Source organism: Thalassophryne amazonica, chromosome 6 (genome assembly GCF_902500255.1).
Source record: "Thalassophryne amazonica chromosome 6, fThaAma1.1, whole genome shotgun sequence".
In the NCBI taxonomy this organism is placed as follows: domain Eukaryota; kingdom Metazoa; phylum Chordata; class Actinopteri; order Batrachoidiformes; family Batrachoididae; genus Thalassophryne; species Thalassophryne amazonica.
In genome coordinates, this window is record NC_047108.1 from 95,143,615 (window position 1) to 95,158,076 (window position 14,462).

Consider the following 14,462-nt stretch of genomic DNA (forward strand, 5'->3'; position numbering starts at 1 on the left):
CCGAGGCCGGTGATTCCATAATTTTTGCCAGGGGTTGTATAAATGACATGGTGAGATACTGAAGAGCTTCGCTCGTTCATGTTCATGTCACATATACATATTATTAATATAGCAACATCAGACTGCATTAATGTTCCACTCCCCAACAGTTGGTGACGGTAATGCACCGTGTCGGCTTGCAAATCGCCAATAAATTCGACAGAAGAAGAAAACCGCGATGGGGACACGAGCGCTGGTGAGTTTAAACCAATAAAAAGCCTCAATTCTGCTTTGTCACTTGAACAGGGAAGTAGGAAGAAGTGGTGTAAATAAATTGAGTCCAACTTTCCTGTCAGTGCTGTATCTGTTTAGGTTTCAGCCGGAACCTTTGCAATTTGGTCACGGTGTCATCATCTTCACGGTATTAGTAATATTACTTACTGTTTTTGTTACTTTGCAGTTATTTTCTTTGAACGTAACCAGCTAGCGTAATGTTAGGTAGCAGCATCATGTTTTGTTTTGCTAACAGCGTGTGAAGATAAAGACAGACCGGTTTCAGTCACAGAAGCTTAATTTATCAGCTTGGTTTTTAACTCTGGGATACTTAATAAGCACAAGGAATAGTTCAGGAGTACTGAAACTATTTTCCATGTAATGCAAAAGTGCTAGCTGTGAGGTTTAGCCTCTTAAATACCTGGACTCGGGAGGATTTGTCTGTCATTATAGCTGGTTGTGTGTGTGTGTGTGTGTGTGTGTGTGTGTGTGTGTGTGTGTGTGTGTGTGTGTGTGTGTGTGTGTGTGTGTGCGCGCGCGCGCGCGTGTGCGCGTGTGTGTGCGCGTGCGTGCGCGCGCGTATTTTTGTTGGAGCTGGATGGACCGCAGTGGTGACTGTAGTGTCACTTGTGATCTCTGAATTGTTTGATTACATCTGCCTCTGGTTGTTTGTGGTTCTTCAGACCCACAAGATCTCATTATTTTTTTCCGTTATCGCCTGTTCCATCCACATCTGATTTGCTTAAGGTGTCTCCCAGTTCTCGAAGAAACTTGATTTATCTATCTGTGAGTGGAGGACGGACGCAGTTAATTTTACATTGTTATGGGTTCCCAAGGGCATACTGTATATCCACTGAATTAATGTATAGATTGTCAACTAATAATTGATTTATTGTTGTTATGTATTGGTCAGAAATACGTACATTGTGAATGCTTTCTGACTTAAAATCTGTCAATCAGTAAGTGACCTTAAAATCACTGGCCTCTGGAAAATAATTATTTTTCATTATTTCATGACACGAAAGACGGTTACTGTCTGTCGAACAAAACAAAAACAAAACAAAAAATTAAACGAGACAGTAACTGGGAATAGCATACATCTGACAGATTGAGAAGCTCGAATCAGTCAATGTTTAACTCTTTTCTGTTGACAAATTATTTAAAATTATATTTCTCAAACTGTTAAGCAGTAGTGCTCCAGCTAACATTTATTTTCATTAACATTTAAGCTGTTAATTATTGTTTCGTCCATAAAATTTCAGAAATTGATAAAAAACCCATTTGTCAGTGTTTCCCAAAGGCCACGATGACATCCTCAAATGTCTTGTTCTCTCCACAACCCAAAGGTATTCAGTTTAGTGTCAGAGATGAGTGACAAAACCAAAAAATACTTTCATTTAACCCTATTTGTTGTTATACATTTAACCCTATTTAATATAAAAAAAATAAACAAGAGGCCCAATAGCTATCAATGCAACTATGAGTCATAGACAAAAATGCAAGGTATCATAAGTACAGTAGTGTATTTATCCATAGTGTGAGTAAAAAAAGATGCTTGTTCTCTCTGAAAAATGTATGTGTTAAAAAAAAAAGTTTATGTTTTACTGTGTTCTTGTTGGTGGTAATTTTGGTCTTTTGGCTGCTCCCAGATATTTTGGGTCAGCCGATTGAGTACTCTGGCACATTTTACATCGGATGCTCTTTCTGGCACAACTCCAGTTCTATGTGGAGAAACATATACAGCCCCTGGTCTTTCTAAGCGGTCTCCTAGCCATTTACTATTCAGGATATACTCAACTTCACTTGGCTTAGTGTACAAGTGGTTAGTGCGCTTGTTTTAGAAGCAGAATGTTCCCAGTTCAAGATCACCCCTGGCCATTGTCCATGTAATGAGGAGTTGTGTCAGAATGCAGGTCCACCTCTGATCTGTTGTGGCAACCCATGATGAAAGAAGGTAAAAAGTGAAGGGACTTACTTTTACTCTACTTCACTTCTGTGTTCTGATGGGATCAGGTGCACACAAAGCAGGATGACTATGCACCAGTTTTAATGTGTAATACGCCAATTAACGTACATTTTTCTTAATCATTGATCGTTGAATTTGATCTATAGCAAGTGCTAAAGGTGTGAAGAGGCCTATACTTCAGACATCCTTTGTCAGCCTCAGCTGGCAACAGCTAGTTGTTGTTATTATTGTTATTCCCCTGCAAGCGAGATAAATGCAAGTATTCTTACACTACAAAATATCCTTCCAATTTGTACGGTCCTTCTTTCCATGGCTCTGCATTGCCTAAATTGGCAAATTTTTCACCTTGAGAGGTGCAGATTAAACTACCAGTATTAGTCCACAAATTCTAAAGTGATAATCGGCAGAAAAATCTATAATGAAATGATCATCAATTGCAACCCCAGTTAGTTTTTTTTTAATATATATATAATTGAACTAATAATTTCCTTACTAGTATGTTTTTCTCATGTTTCATTTTTAACTGTATTTATTTTTTGCTTTTTAGAGAAAATGAGCTCTCTCCCCCTTTCTCGCTCAGAGGTGTTTGGGGAGCTAAGGAAAGACCTATATGATGATGAAGAGTTTCGCCAGTCTGATGTGCACATATTTATCATCATGGGAGCATCGGTAAGAACATGGGAATAGAATAAAAATCAAATTAGTATTTTAATATAAAGTTGTAAAACAGGGCTTGACAATGCAGTAAATGCTGATAAATACTCCTTGGGTTCTGGTGCAGTCTTGAAGCTACAAATTGTACTCTGTGATGAACAAAATATTTACGTTTTCTGGGCAAAATAAGATTTGTTTGGCTGTAAGTCAATTTTCAAATATACGCTTTTGACATTGTGCAACAGTTGTATATGATCAGATTGAGGAAATGCTGAAGTTGATTTCACAAAGATTTGAGCAACATTACCACACTGTCATCTGAGCTTTCAAAAGTCTGCCATTGAGACAGGGAGCACCTCATACTTCCTCTTGCTTTTCCTTTGTATAACATATTACTATTGCAGTCCTGCAGTATATGTGGCTGACTATCATTCAGAATTCATTAATTCTCTATACTAGTTAAGGGTCACAGAGGAGCTGGGGGATCATCTCAGCGGTCATTGGGCAAGAGGCAGGGCACCCTTGGACAGGATGTCAGTCTATCTCAGGGCCATATGTAGACAGGCAAACACAGTCCCACCTACTGTCAATTTAAAGTTTCTAATACAGGTTGCCTGTGTCACAGATTTAGACCCCCAAAAAATCATTGATTATTTTATTCCTTTTCCTGACCATGCATGGTTCCATCCCACCAATGTTTATGCCCCAAAAAAATAAAAAAGCTTCTGACTTTCTTATTTAGTTTAGTGTTAATTGTAGTCAAGTCACTATGAAACTGTTGTGTCCTCTTTTCCATTTCTTCTTTGTACTTACATAGTTTCTCTCCTGCTTCCTCTAAGTTTGGCTGTCATCATAGTTTTATGAGAAGTAATTCAGCAAGATAACTCTCTTATGATTAATCCCGAAATAGCCATTTTAAGGACTGAAATGGATTTTGAATAGTTTAGTTTTTTTTTGTTTTTTTTTCTTGTGACACAACAGTAACTCATTCTTTATGTTCTGCTATCCCTTGCTTTTTTTTTTTCCTCTTGGGAGAATAGAGCATTGTTTGAGCAGGATTAGTGCAGTGTCACTGGCTGTCAGCATTTTCCTTTCAGTTCAGTTCACAAGCAGGTGAGAGTAGACCTGTGTGCCAACTCTGACTGGCCATGCTTGTTTCCCAGCAGACAAACAGACACGGCAGTGATCTGATCATTTGTGTGTGTTAATGCTAACTAAAAGTCACTTCATACTTGTAAATTATTTGTATGCCTTTGCAAATTGTAATTGAATAGGTTTTAAATGTACAATTGTTACAGACATCAAATTCAGCTGAACTGTATCATGTGCAGACAGACCATTGTGTTTATATGAGTGTTGTATAGTCCCTTTAGTATTATGTACAGTCTGTTACACATGCAGATTGGGAAATAAAGTCAGCAAAGCACCAGGGTTCTCCCTACCAATACACAACAGGATGCCGCACCCTGTTAACTGTCGCCACTCTTTTCTTTATCTGCACCCTGATACTGCTAGATATCTGGACTGTAAATAGCACCATTTGTTGTTTTGTTATTTGAAATATATGTGTGTGTGTGTATATATATGTGTGTGTGTGTATATATGTATACACACACACACACACACACATATATATATATATATATGCAGAGTTGTAGTCTTACACACCTCTCTGCAGCTTCTCTCCCCCTGCCATCTCCTCATTACCCCATCCCCGTAGAGACGGTGCCTGCTCCCAGACTACCCATAACCAGCAAAAATCTATTTAAGCATAAAAATTCAAAAAGAAAAAATAATATAGCACCTTCAACTGCACCACAGACTAAAACAGTTAAATGTGGTCTATTAAACATTAGGTCTCTCTCTTCTAAGTCCCTGTTGGTAAATGATATAATAATTGATCAACATATTGATTTATTCTGCCTTACAGAAACCTGGTTACAGCAGGATGAATATGTCAGTTTAAATGAGTCAACACCCCCGAGTCACACTAACTGTCAGAATGCTCGTAGCACTTGCCCGGGCGGAGGATTCGCAGCAATCTTCCATTCCAGCTTATTAATTAATCAAAAACCCAGACAGAGCTTTAATTCATTTGAAAGCTTGACTCTTAGTCTTGTCCATCCAAATTGGAAGTCCCAAAAACCAGTTTTATTTGTTATTATCTATCGTCCACCTGGTCGTTACTGTGAGTTTCTCTGTGAATTTTCAGACCTTTTGTCTGACTTAGTGCTTAGCTCAGATAAGATAATTATAGTGGGCGATTTTAACATCCACACAGATGCTGAGAATGACAGCCTCAACACTGCATTTAATCTATTATTAGACTCTATTGGCTTTGCTCAAAAAGTAAATGAGTCCACCCACCACTTTAATCATATCTTAGATCTTGTTCTGACTTATGGTATGGAAATAGAAGACTTAACAGTATTCCCTGAAAACTCCCTTCTGTCTGATCATTTCTTAATAACATTTACATTTACTCTGATGGACTACCCAGCAGTGGGGAATAAGTTTCATTACACTAGAAGTCTTTCAGAAAGCGCTGTAACTAGGTTTAAGGATATGATTCCTTCTTTATGTTCTCTAATGCCATATACCAACACAGTGCAGAGTAGCTACCTAAACTCTGTAAGTGAGATAGAGTATCTCATCAATAGTTTTACATCCTCATTGAAGACAACTTTGGATGCTGTAGCTCCTCTGAAAAAGAGAGCTTTAAATCAGAAGTGCCTGACTCCGTGGTATAACTCACAAACTCGTAGCTTAAAGCAGATAACCCGTAAGTTGGAGAGGAAATGGCGTCTCACTAATTTAGAAGATCTTCACTTAGCCTGGAAAAAGAGTCTGTTGCTCTATAAAAAAGCCCTCCGTAAAGCTAGGACATCTTTCTACTCATCACTAATTGAAGAAAATAAGAACAACCCCAGGTTTCTTTTCAGCACTGTAGCCAGGCTGACAAAGAGTCAGAGCTCTATTGAGCTGAGTATTCCATTAACTTTAACTAGTAATGACTTCATGACTTTCTTTGCTAACAAAATTTTAACTATTAGAGAAAAAATTACTCATAACCATCCCAAAGACGTATCGTTATCTTTGGCTGCTTTCAGTGATGCCGGTATTTGGTTAGACTCTTTCTCTCCGATTGTTCTGAGTTATTTTCATTAGTTACTTCATCCAAACCATCAACATGTTTATTAGACCCCATTCCTACCAGGCTGCTCAAGGAAGCCCTACCATTATTTAATGCTTCGATCTTAAATATGATCAATCTATCTTTGTTAGTTGGCTATGTACCACAGGCTTTTAAGGTGGCAGTAATTAAACCATTACTTAAAAAGCCATCACTTGACCCAGCTATCTTAGCTAATTATAGGCCAATCTCCAACCTTCCTTTTCTCTCAAAAATTCTTGAAAGGGTAGTTGTAAAACAGCTAACTGATCATCTGCAGAGGAATGGTCTATTTGAAGAGTTTCAGTCAGGTTTTAGAATTCATCATAGTACAGAAACAGCATTAGTGAAGGTTACAAATGATCTTCTTATGGCCTCGGACAGTGGACTCATCTCTGTGCTTGTTCTGTTAGACCTCAGTGCTGCTTTTGATACTGTTGACCATAAAATTTATTACAGAGATTAGAGCATGCCATAGGTATTAAAGGCACTGCGCTGCGGTGGTTTGAATCATATTTGTCTAATAGATTACAATTTGTTCATGTAAATGGGGAATCTTCTTCACAGACTAAAGTTAATTATGGAGTTCCACAAGGTTCTGTGCTAGGACCAATTTTATTCACTTTATACATGCTTCCCTTAGGCAGTATTATTAGACGGTATTGCTTAAATTTTCATTGTTACGCAGATGATACCCAGCTTTATCTATCCATGAAGCCAGAGGACACACACCAATTAGCTAAACTGCAGGATTGTCTTACAGACATAAAGACATGGATGACCTCTAATTTCCTGCTTTTAAACTCAGATAAAACTGAAGTTATTGTACTTGGCCCCACAAATCTTAGAAACATGGTGTCTAACCAGATCCTTACTCTGGATGGCATTACCCTGAGCTCTAGTAATACTGTGAGAAATCTTGGAGTCATTTTTGATCAGGATATGTCATTCAAAGCGCATATTAAACAAATATGTAGGACTGCTTTTTTGCATTTACGCAATATCTCTAAAATCAGAAAGGTCTTGTCTCAGAGTGATGCTGAAAAACTAATTCATGCATTTATTTCCTCTAGGCTGGACTATTGTAATTCATTATTATCAGGTTGTCCTAAAAGTTCCCTAAAAAGCCTTCAGTTAATTCAAAATGCTGCAGCTAGAGTACTGACGGGGGACTAGGGTTTGTAAGAGTAGAATGGGAGGCAGAGCCTTCAGCTTTCAGGCTCCTCTCCTGTGGAACCAGCTCCCAATTCAGATCAGGGAGACAGACACCCTCTCTACTTTTAAGATTAGGCTTAAAACTTTCCTTTTTGCTAAAGCTTATAGTTAGGGCTGGATCAGGTGACCCTGAACCATCCCTTAGTTATGCTGCTATAGACGTAGACTGCTGGGGGGTTCCCATGATGCATTGTTTCTTTCTCTTTTTGCTCTGTATGCACCACTCTGCATTTAATCATTAGTGATCGATCTCTGCTCCCCTCCACAGCATGTCTTTTTCCTGGTTCTCTCCCTCAGCCCCAACCAGTCCCAGCAGAAGACTGCCCCTCCCTGAGCCTGGTTCTGCTGGAGGTTTCTTCCTGTTAAAAGGGAGTTTTTCCTTCCCACTGTAGCCAAGTGCTTGCTCACAGGGGGTCGTTTTGACCGTTGGGGTTTTACATAATTATTGTATGGCCTTGCCATGCAATATAAAGCGCCTTGGGGCAACTGTTTGTTGTGATTTGGCGCTATATAAAAAAATTGATTGATTGGTATATATGTATATATATGTATATATATATATATGTGTATATATATGTGTATATATATCAATCAATCAATCAACTTTTTTCTTGTATAGCGCCAAATCACAACAAACAGTTGCCCCAAGGCGCTCCACATTGCAAGGCAAGGCCATACAATAATTATGAAACACAGTCTACGTCTAAAGCAACATAACCAAGGGATGGTCCAGGGTCACCCGATCCAGCCCTAACTATAAGCCCTAGCGAAAAGGAAAGTTTTAAGCCTAATCTTAAAAGTAGAGAGGGTATCTGTCTCCCTGATCTGAATTGGGAGCTGGTTCCACAGGAGAGGAGCCTGAAAGCTGAAGGCTCTGCCTCCCATTCTACTCTTACAAACCCTAGGAACTACAAGTAAGCCCGCAGTCTGAGAGCGAAGCGCACTAATGGGGTAATATGGTACTATGAGGTCCCTAAGATAAGATGGGACCTGATTATTCAAAACCTTATAAGTAAGAAGAAGAATTTTAAATTCTATTCTAGCATTAACAGGAAGCCAATGAAGGGAGGCCAACACGGGTGAGATATGCTCTCTCCTGCTAGTCCCCGTCAGTACTCTAGCTGCAGCATTCTGAACCAACTGAAGGCTTTTTAGGGAACTTTTAGGACAACCTGATAATAATGAATTACAATAGTCCAGCCTAGAGGAAACAAATGCATGAATTAGTTTTTCAGCATCACTCTGAGACAAGACCTTTCTGATTTTAGAGATATTGCGTAAATGCAAAAAGGCAGTCCTACATATTTGTTTAATATGCGCTTTGAATGACATATCCTGATCAAAAATAACTCCAAGATTTCTCACAGTATTACTAGAGATCAGGGAAATGCCATCCAGAGTAACGATCTGGTTAGACACCATGCTTCTAAGATTTGTGGGGCCAAGTACAATAACTTCAGTTTTATCTGAGTTTAAAAGCAGGAAATTAGAGGTCATCCATGTCTTTATGTCTGTAAGACAATCCTGCAGTTTAGCTAATTGGTGCGTATCCTCTGGCTTCATGGATAGATAAAGCTGGGTATCATCTGCGTAACAATGAAAATTTAAGCAATACCGTCTAATAATACTGCCCAAGGGAAGCATGTATAAAGTGAATAAAATTGGTCCTAGCACAGAACCTTGTGGAACTCCATAATTAACTTTAGTCTGTGAAGAAGATTCCCCATTTACATGAACAAACTGTAATCTATTAGACAAATATGATTCAAACCACCGCAGCGCAATGCCTTTAATACCTATGACATGCTCTAATCTCTGTAATAAAATTTTATGGTCAACAGTATCAAAAGCAGCACTGAGGTCCAACAGAACAAGCACAGAGATAAGTCCACTGTCCGAAGCCATAAGAAGATCATTTGTAACCTTCACTAATGCTGTTTCTGTACTATGATGAATTCTAAAACCTGACTGAAACTCTTCAAATAGACCATTCCTCTGCAGGTGATCAGTTAGCTGTTTTACAACTACCCTCTCAAGAATCTTTGAGAGAAAAGGAAGGTTGGAGATTGGCCTATAATTAGCTAAGATAGCTGGGTCAAGTGATGGCTTTTTAAGTAATGGTTTAATTACTGCCACCTTAAAGGCCTGTGGTACATAACCAACTAACAAAGATAGATTGATCATATTTAAGATTGAAGCATTAAATAATGGTAGGACTTCCTTGAGCAGCCTGGCAGGAATGGGGTCTAATAAGCATGTTGATGGTTTGGATGAAGTAACTAATGAAAATAACTCAGACAGAACAATCGGAGAGAAAGAGTCTAACCAAATACCGGCATCACTGAAAGCAGCCAAAGATAACGATACATCTTTGGGATGGTTATGAGTAATTTTTTCTCTAATAGTCAAAATTTTGTTAGCAAAGAAAGTCATGAAGTCATTACTAGTTAAAGTTAATGGAATACTCAGCTCAATAGAGCTCTGACTCTTTGTCAGCCTGGCTACAGTGCTGAAAAGAAACCTGGGGTTGTTCTTATTTTCTTCAATTAGTGATGAGTAGAAAGATGTCCTAGCTTCACGAAGGGCTTTCTTATAGAGCAACAAACTCTTTTTCCAGGCTAAGTGAAGATCTTCTAAATTAGTGAGACGCCATTTCCTCTCCAACTTACGGGTTATCTGCTTTAAGCTACGAGTTTGTGAGTTATACCACGGAGTCAGACACTTCTGATTTAAAGCTCTCTTTTTCAGAGGAGCTACAGCATCCAAAGCTGTCTTCAATGAGGATGTAAAACTATTGACAAGATACTCTAACTCCCTTACAGAGTTTAGGTAGCTACTCTGCTCTGTGTTGGTATATGACATTAGAGAACATAAAGAAGGAATCATATCCTTAAACCTAGTTACAGCGCTTTCTGAAAGACTTCTAGTGTAATGAAACTTATTCCCCACTGCAGGGTAGTCCATCAGGGTAAATGTAAATGTTATTAAAAAATGATCAGACAAAAGGGAGTTTTCAGGGAATACTGTTAAGTCTTCTATTTCCATACCATAAGTCAGAACAAGATCTAAAATATGATTAAAGTGGTGGGTGGACTCATTTACTTTTTGAGCAAAGCCGATAGAGTCTAATAATAGATTAAATGCAGTGTTGAGGCTGTCATTCTCAGCATCTGTGTGGATGTTAAAATCGCCCACTATAATTATCTTGTCTGAGCTAAGCACTAAGTCAGACAAAAGGTCTGAAAATTCACAGAGAAACTCACAGTAACGACCAGGTGGACGATAGATAATAACAAATAAAACTGGTTTTTGGGACTTCCAATTTGGATGGACAAGACTAAGAGACAAGCTTTCAAATGAATTAAAGCTCTGTCTAGGTTTTTGATTAATTAATAAGCTGGAATGGAAGATTGCTGCTAATCCTCCGCCCCGGCCCGTGCTACGAGCATTCTGACAGTTAGTGTGACTCGGGGGTGTTGACTCATTTAAACTAACATATTCATCCTGCTGTAACCAAGTTTCTGTTAGGCAGAATAAATCAATACGTTGATCAATTATTATATCATTTACCAACAGGGACTTAGAAGAAAGAGACCTAATGTTTAATAGACCACATTTAACTGTTTTAGTCTGTGGTGCAATTGAAGGTGCTATATTATTTTTTCTTTTTGAATTTTTATGCTTAAATAGATTTTTGCTAGTTATTGGTGGTCTGGGAGCAGGCACCGTCTCTACGGGGATGGGGTAATAGGGGGATGGCAGGGGGAGAGAAGCTGCAGAGAGGTGTATAAGACCACAGCTCTGCCTCCTGGTCCCAACGCTAGACAGTCACAGTTTGGAGGATCCCAAAAAATTGGTCAGATTTCTAGAAATGAGAGCTGCTCCCTCTAAAGTGGGATGGATGCCGTCTCTCCTAACAAGACCAGGTTTTCCCCAGAAGCTTTGCCAATTATCAATGAAGCCCACCTCATTTTTTGGACACCACTCAGACAGCCAGCAATTCAAGGAGAACATGCGGCTAAACATGTCACTCCCGGTCTGATTGGGGAGGGGCCCAGAGAAAACAACAGAGTCCGACATTGTTTTTGCAAAGTTACACACCGATTCAATGTTAATTTTAGTGACCTCCGATTGGCGTAACCGAGTGTCATTACTGCCGACGTGAATTACAATCTTACCAAATTTACGCTTAGCCTTAGCCAGCAATTTCAAATGTCCTTCGATGTCGCCTGCTCTGGCCCCCGGAAGACAATTGACAATGGTTGCTGGTGTCGCTAACTTCACATTTCTCAAAACAGAGTCGCCAATAACCAGAGTTTGATCCTCGGCGAGTGTATCGTCGAGTGGGGAAAAACGGTTAGAGATGTGAACGGGTTGACGGTGTACACGGGGCTTCTGTTTAGGGCTACGCTTCCTCCTCACAGTCGCCCAGTCAGCCTGCCTTCCCGACTGCACGGGGTCTGCCAGGGGGGAACTAACGGCGGCTAAGCTACCTTGGTCCGCACCGACTACAGGGGCCTGGCTAGCTGTAGAATTTTCCACGGTGCGGAGCCGAGCCTCCAATTCGCCCAGCCTGGCCTCCAAAGCTACGAATAAGCTGCACTTATTACATGTACCGTTACTGCTAAAAGAGGCCGAGGAATAACTAAACATTTCACACCCAGAGCAGAAAAGTACGGGAGAGACAGGAGAAGCCGCCATGCTAAAACGGCTAAGAGCTAGTAGCTACGCTAAGCTAGCGGATTCCCAAACAGGGAATCCGACACTAGACAGGCTGTGGAGCAGCACAGGTAACGCACGACAACAGTGCTAAAATAAAATAAAAATCCACTAGACAGGCTGTGGAGCAGCACAGGTAATGCACAACAACAGTGCTAAAAAATAAAATAAAATAAAAATAAAAATCCACTGGACAGGCTGTGGAGCAGCACAGGTAATGCACAACAACAGTGCTAAAAAATAAAATAAAATAAAAATAAAAATCCACTGGACAGGCGGTGGAGCAGCACAGGCAACGCACAACAACAGTGCTAAACAAAATAAAAATCCACTAGACAGGCTGTGGAGCAGCACAGGTAAACACCGACAACAGTGCTAAAATAAAATAAAAATCCACTAGACAGGCTGTGGAGCAGCACAGGTAACGCACGACAACAGTGCCTAAAAATAAAATAAAAATAAAAATCCACTGGCCAGGCTGTGGAGCAGCACAGGCAACGCACGACACCAGTGCTAAAAAATAAATAAAAATAAAAATCCACTGGACAGGCTGTGGAGCCGCACAGGCAACGCACGACAACAGTGCTAAAACAAAATAAAAATCCACTAGACAGGCTGTGGAGCAGCACAGGTAACGCACGACAACAGTGCTAAAACAAAATAAAAATCCACTAGACCGGCTGTGGAGCAGCACAGGAACGCACGACAACAGTGCTAAAACAAAATAAAATCCACTAGACAGGCTGTGGAGCAGCACAGGTAACGCACGACAACAGTGCTAAAACAAAATAAAAATCCACTAGACAGGCTGTGGAGCAGCACAGGTAACGCACGACAACAGTGCTAAAACAAATAAAAATCCACTAGACAGGCTGTGGAGCAGCACAGGTAACGCACGACAACAGTGCTAAAACAAAATAAAAATCCACTAGACAGGCTGTGGAGCAGCACAGGTAACGCACGACAACAGTGCTAAAACAAAATAAAAATCCACTAGACAGGCTGTGGAGCAGCACAGGTAACGCACGACAACAGTGCTAAAACAAAATAAAAATCCACTAGACAGGCTGTGGAGCAGCACAGGTAACGCACGACAACAGTGCTAAAACAAATAAAAATCCACTAGACAGGCTGTGGAGCAGCACAGGTAACGCACGACAACAGTGCTAAAACAAAATAAAAATCCACTAGACAGGCTGTGGAGCAGCACAGGTAACGCACGACAACAGTGCTAAAACAAAATAAAAATCCACTAGACAGGCTGTGGAGCAGCACAGGTAACGCACGACAACAGTGCTAAAACAAAATAAAAATCCACTAGACAGGCTGTGGAGCAGCACAGGTAACGCACGACAACAGTGCTAAAACAAAATAAAAATCCACTAGACAGGCTGTGGAGCAGCACAGGTAACGCACGACAACAGTGCTAAAACAAAATAAAAATCCACTAGACAGGCTGTGGAGCAGCACAGGTAACGCACGACAACAGTGCTAAAACAAAATAAAAATCCACTAGACAGGCTGTGGAGCAGCACAGGTAACGCACGACAACAGTGCTAAAACAAAATAAAAATCCACTAGACAGGCTGTGGAGCAGCACAGGTAACGCACGACAACAGTGCTAAAACAAAATAAAAATCCACTAGACAGGCTGTGGAGCAGCACAGGTAACGCACGACAACAGTGCTAAAACAAAATAAAAATCCACTAGACAGGCTGTGGAGCAGCACAGGTAACGCACGACAACAGTGCTAAAACAAAATAAAATCCACTAGACAGGCTGTGGAGCAGCACAGGTAACGCACGACAACAGTGCTAAAACAAAAGAAAAATCCACTAGACAGGCTGTGGAGCAGCACAGGTAACGCACGACAACAGTGCTAAAACAAAATAAAAATCCACTAGACAGGCTGTGGAGCAGCACAGGTAACGCACGACAACAGTGCTAAAACAAACTAAAAATCCACTAGACAGGCTGTGGAGCAGCACAGGTAACGCACGACAACAGTGCTAAAACAAAATAAAATCCACTAGACAGGCCGTGGAGCAGCACAGGTAACGCACGACAACAGTGCTAAAACAAAATAAAAATCCACTAGACAGGCTGTGGAGCAGCACAGGTAACGCACGACAACAGTGCTAAAACAAAATAAAAATCCACTAGACAGGCTGTGGAGCAGCACAGGTAACGCACGACAACAGTGCTAAAACAAAATAAAAATCCACTAGACAGGCTGTGGAGCAGCACAGGTAACGCACGACAACAGTGCTAAAACAAAATAAAAATCCACTAGACAGGCTGTGGAGCAGCACAGGTAACGCACGACAACAGTGCTAAAACAAAATAAAAATCCACTAGACAGGCTGTGGAGCAGCACAGGTAACGCACGACAACAGTGCTAAAACAAAATAAAATCCACTAGACAGGCTGTGGAGCAGCACAGGTAACGCACGACAACAGTGCTAAAACAAAATAAAAATCCA

At 40.4% G+C, this 14,462-nt stretch overlaps 1 protein-coding gene across 2 annotated transcripts in view; it reads left to right on the forward strand.

The window, feature by feature from the left end:
• Nucleotides 1–210: 210 nt before the first annotated feature.
• Nucleotides 211–14,462, forward strand: part of LOC117512681 (glucose-6-phosphate 1-dehydrogenase) — a 42,262-nt gene continuing 28,010 nt past the window's right edge. The window contains exons 1-2 of one of the 2 annotated variants that reach the window (XM_034172841.1): nt 211–235; nt 2,766–2,887. In XM_034172841.1, coding sequence (XP_034028732.1) covers nt 2,771–2,887 — 117 coding nt within the window. In that variant the 5' untranslated portion in view covers nt 211–235; nt 2,766–2,770. Of the gene's footprint in view, nt 236–263; nt 401–2,765; nt 2,888–14,462 lie in introns of those variants that run through there. The other variant, XM_034172840.1, reaches the window with a different exon arrangement.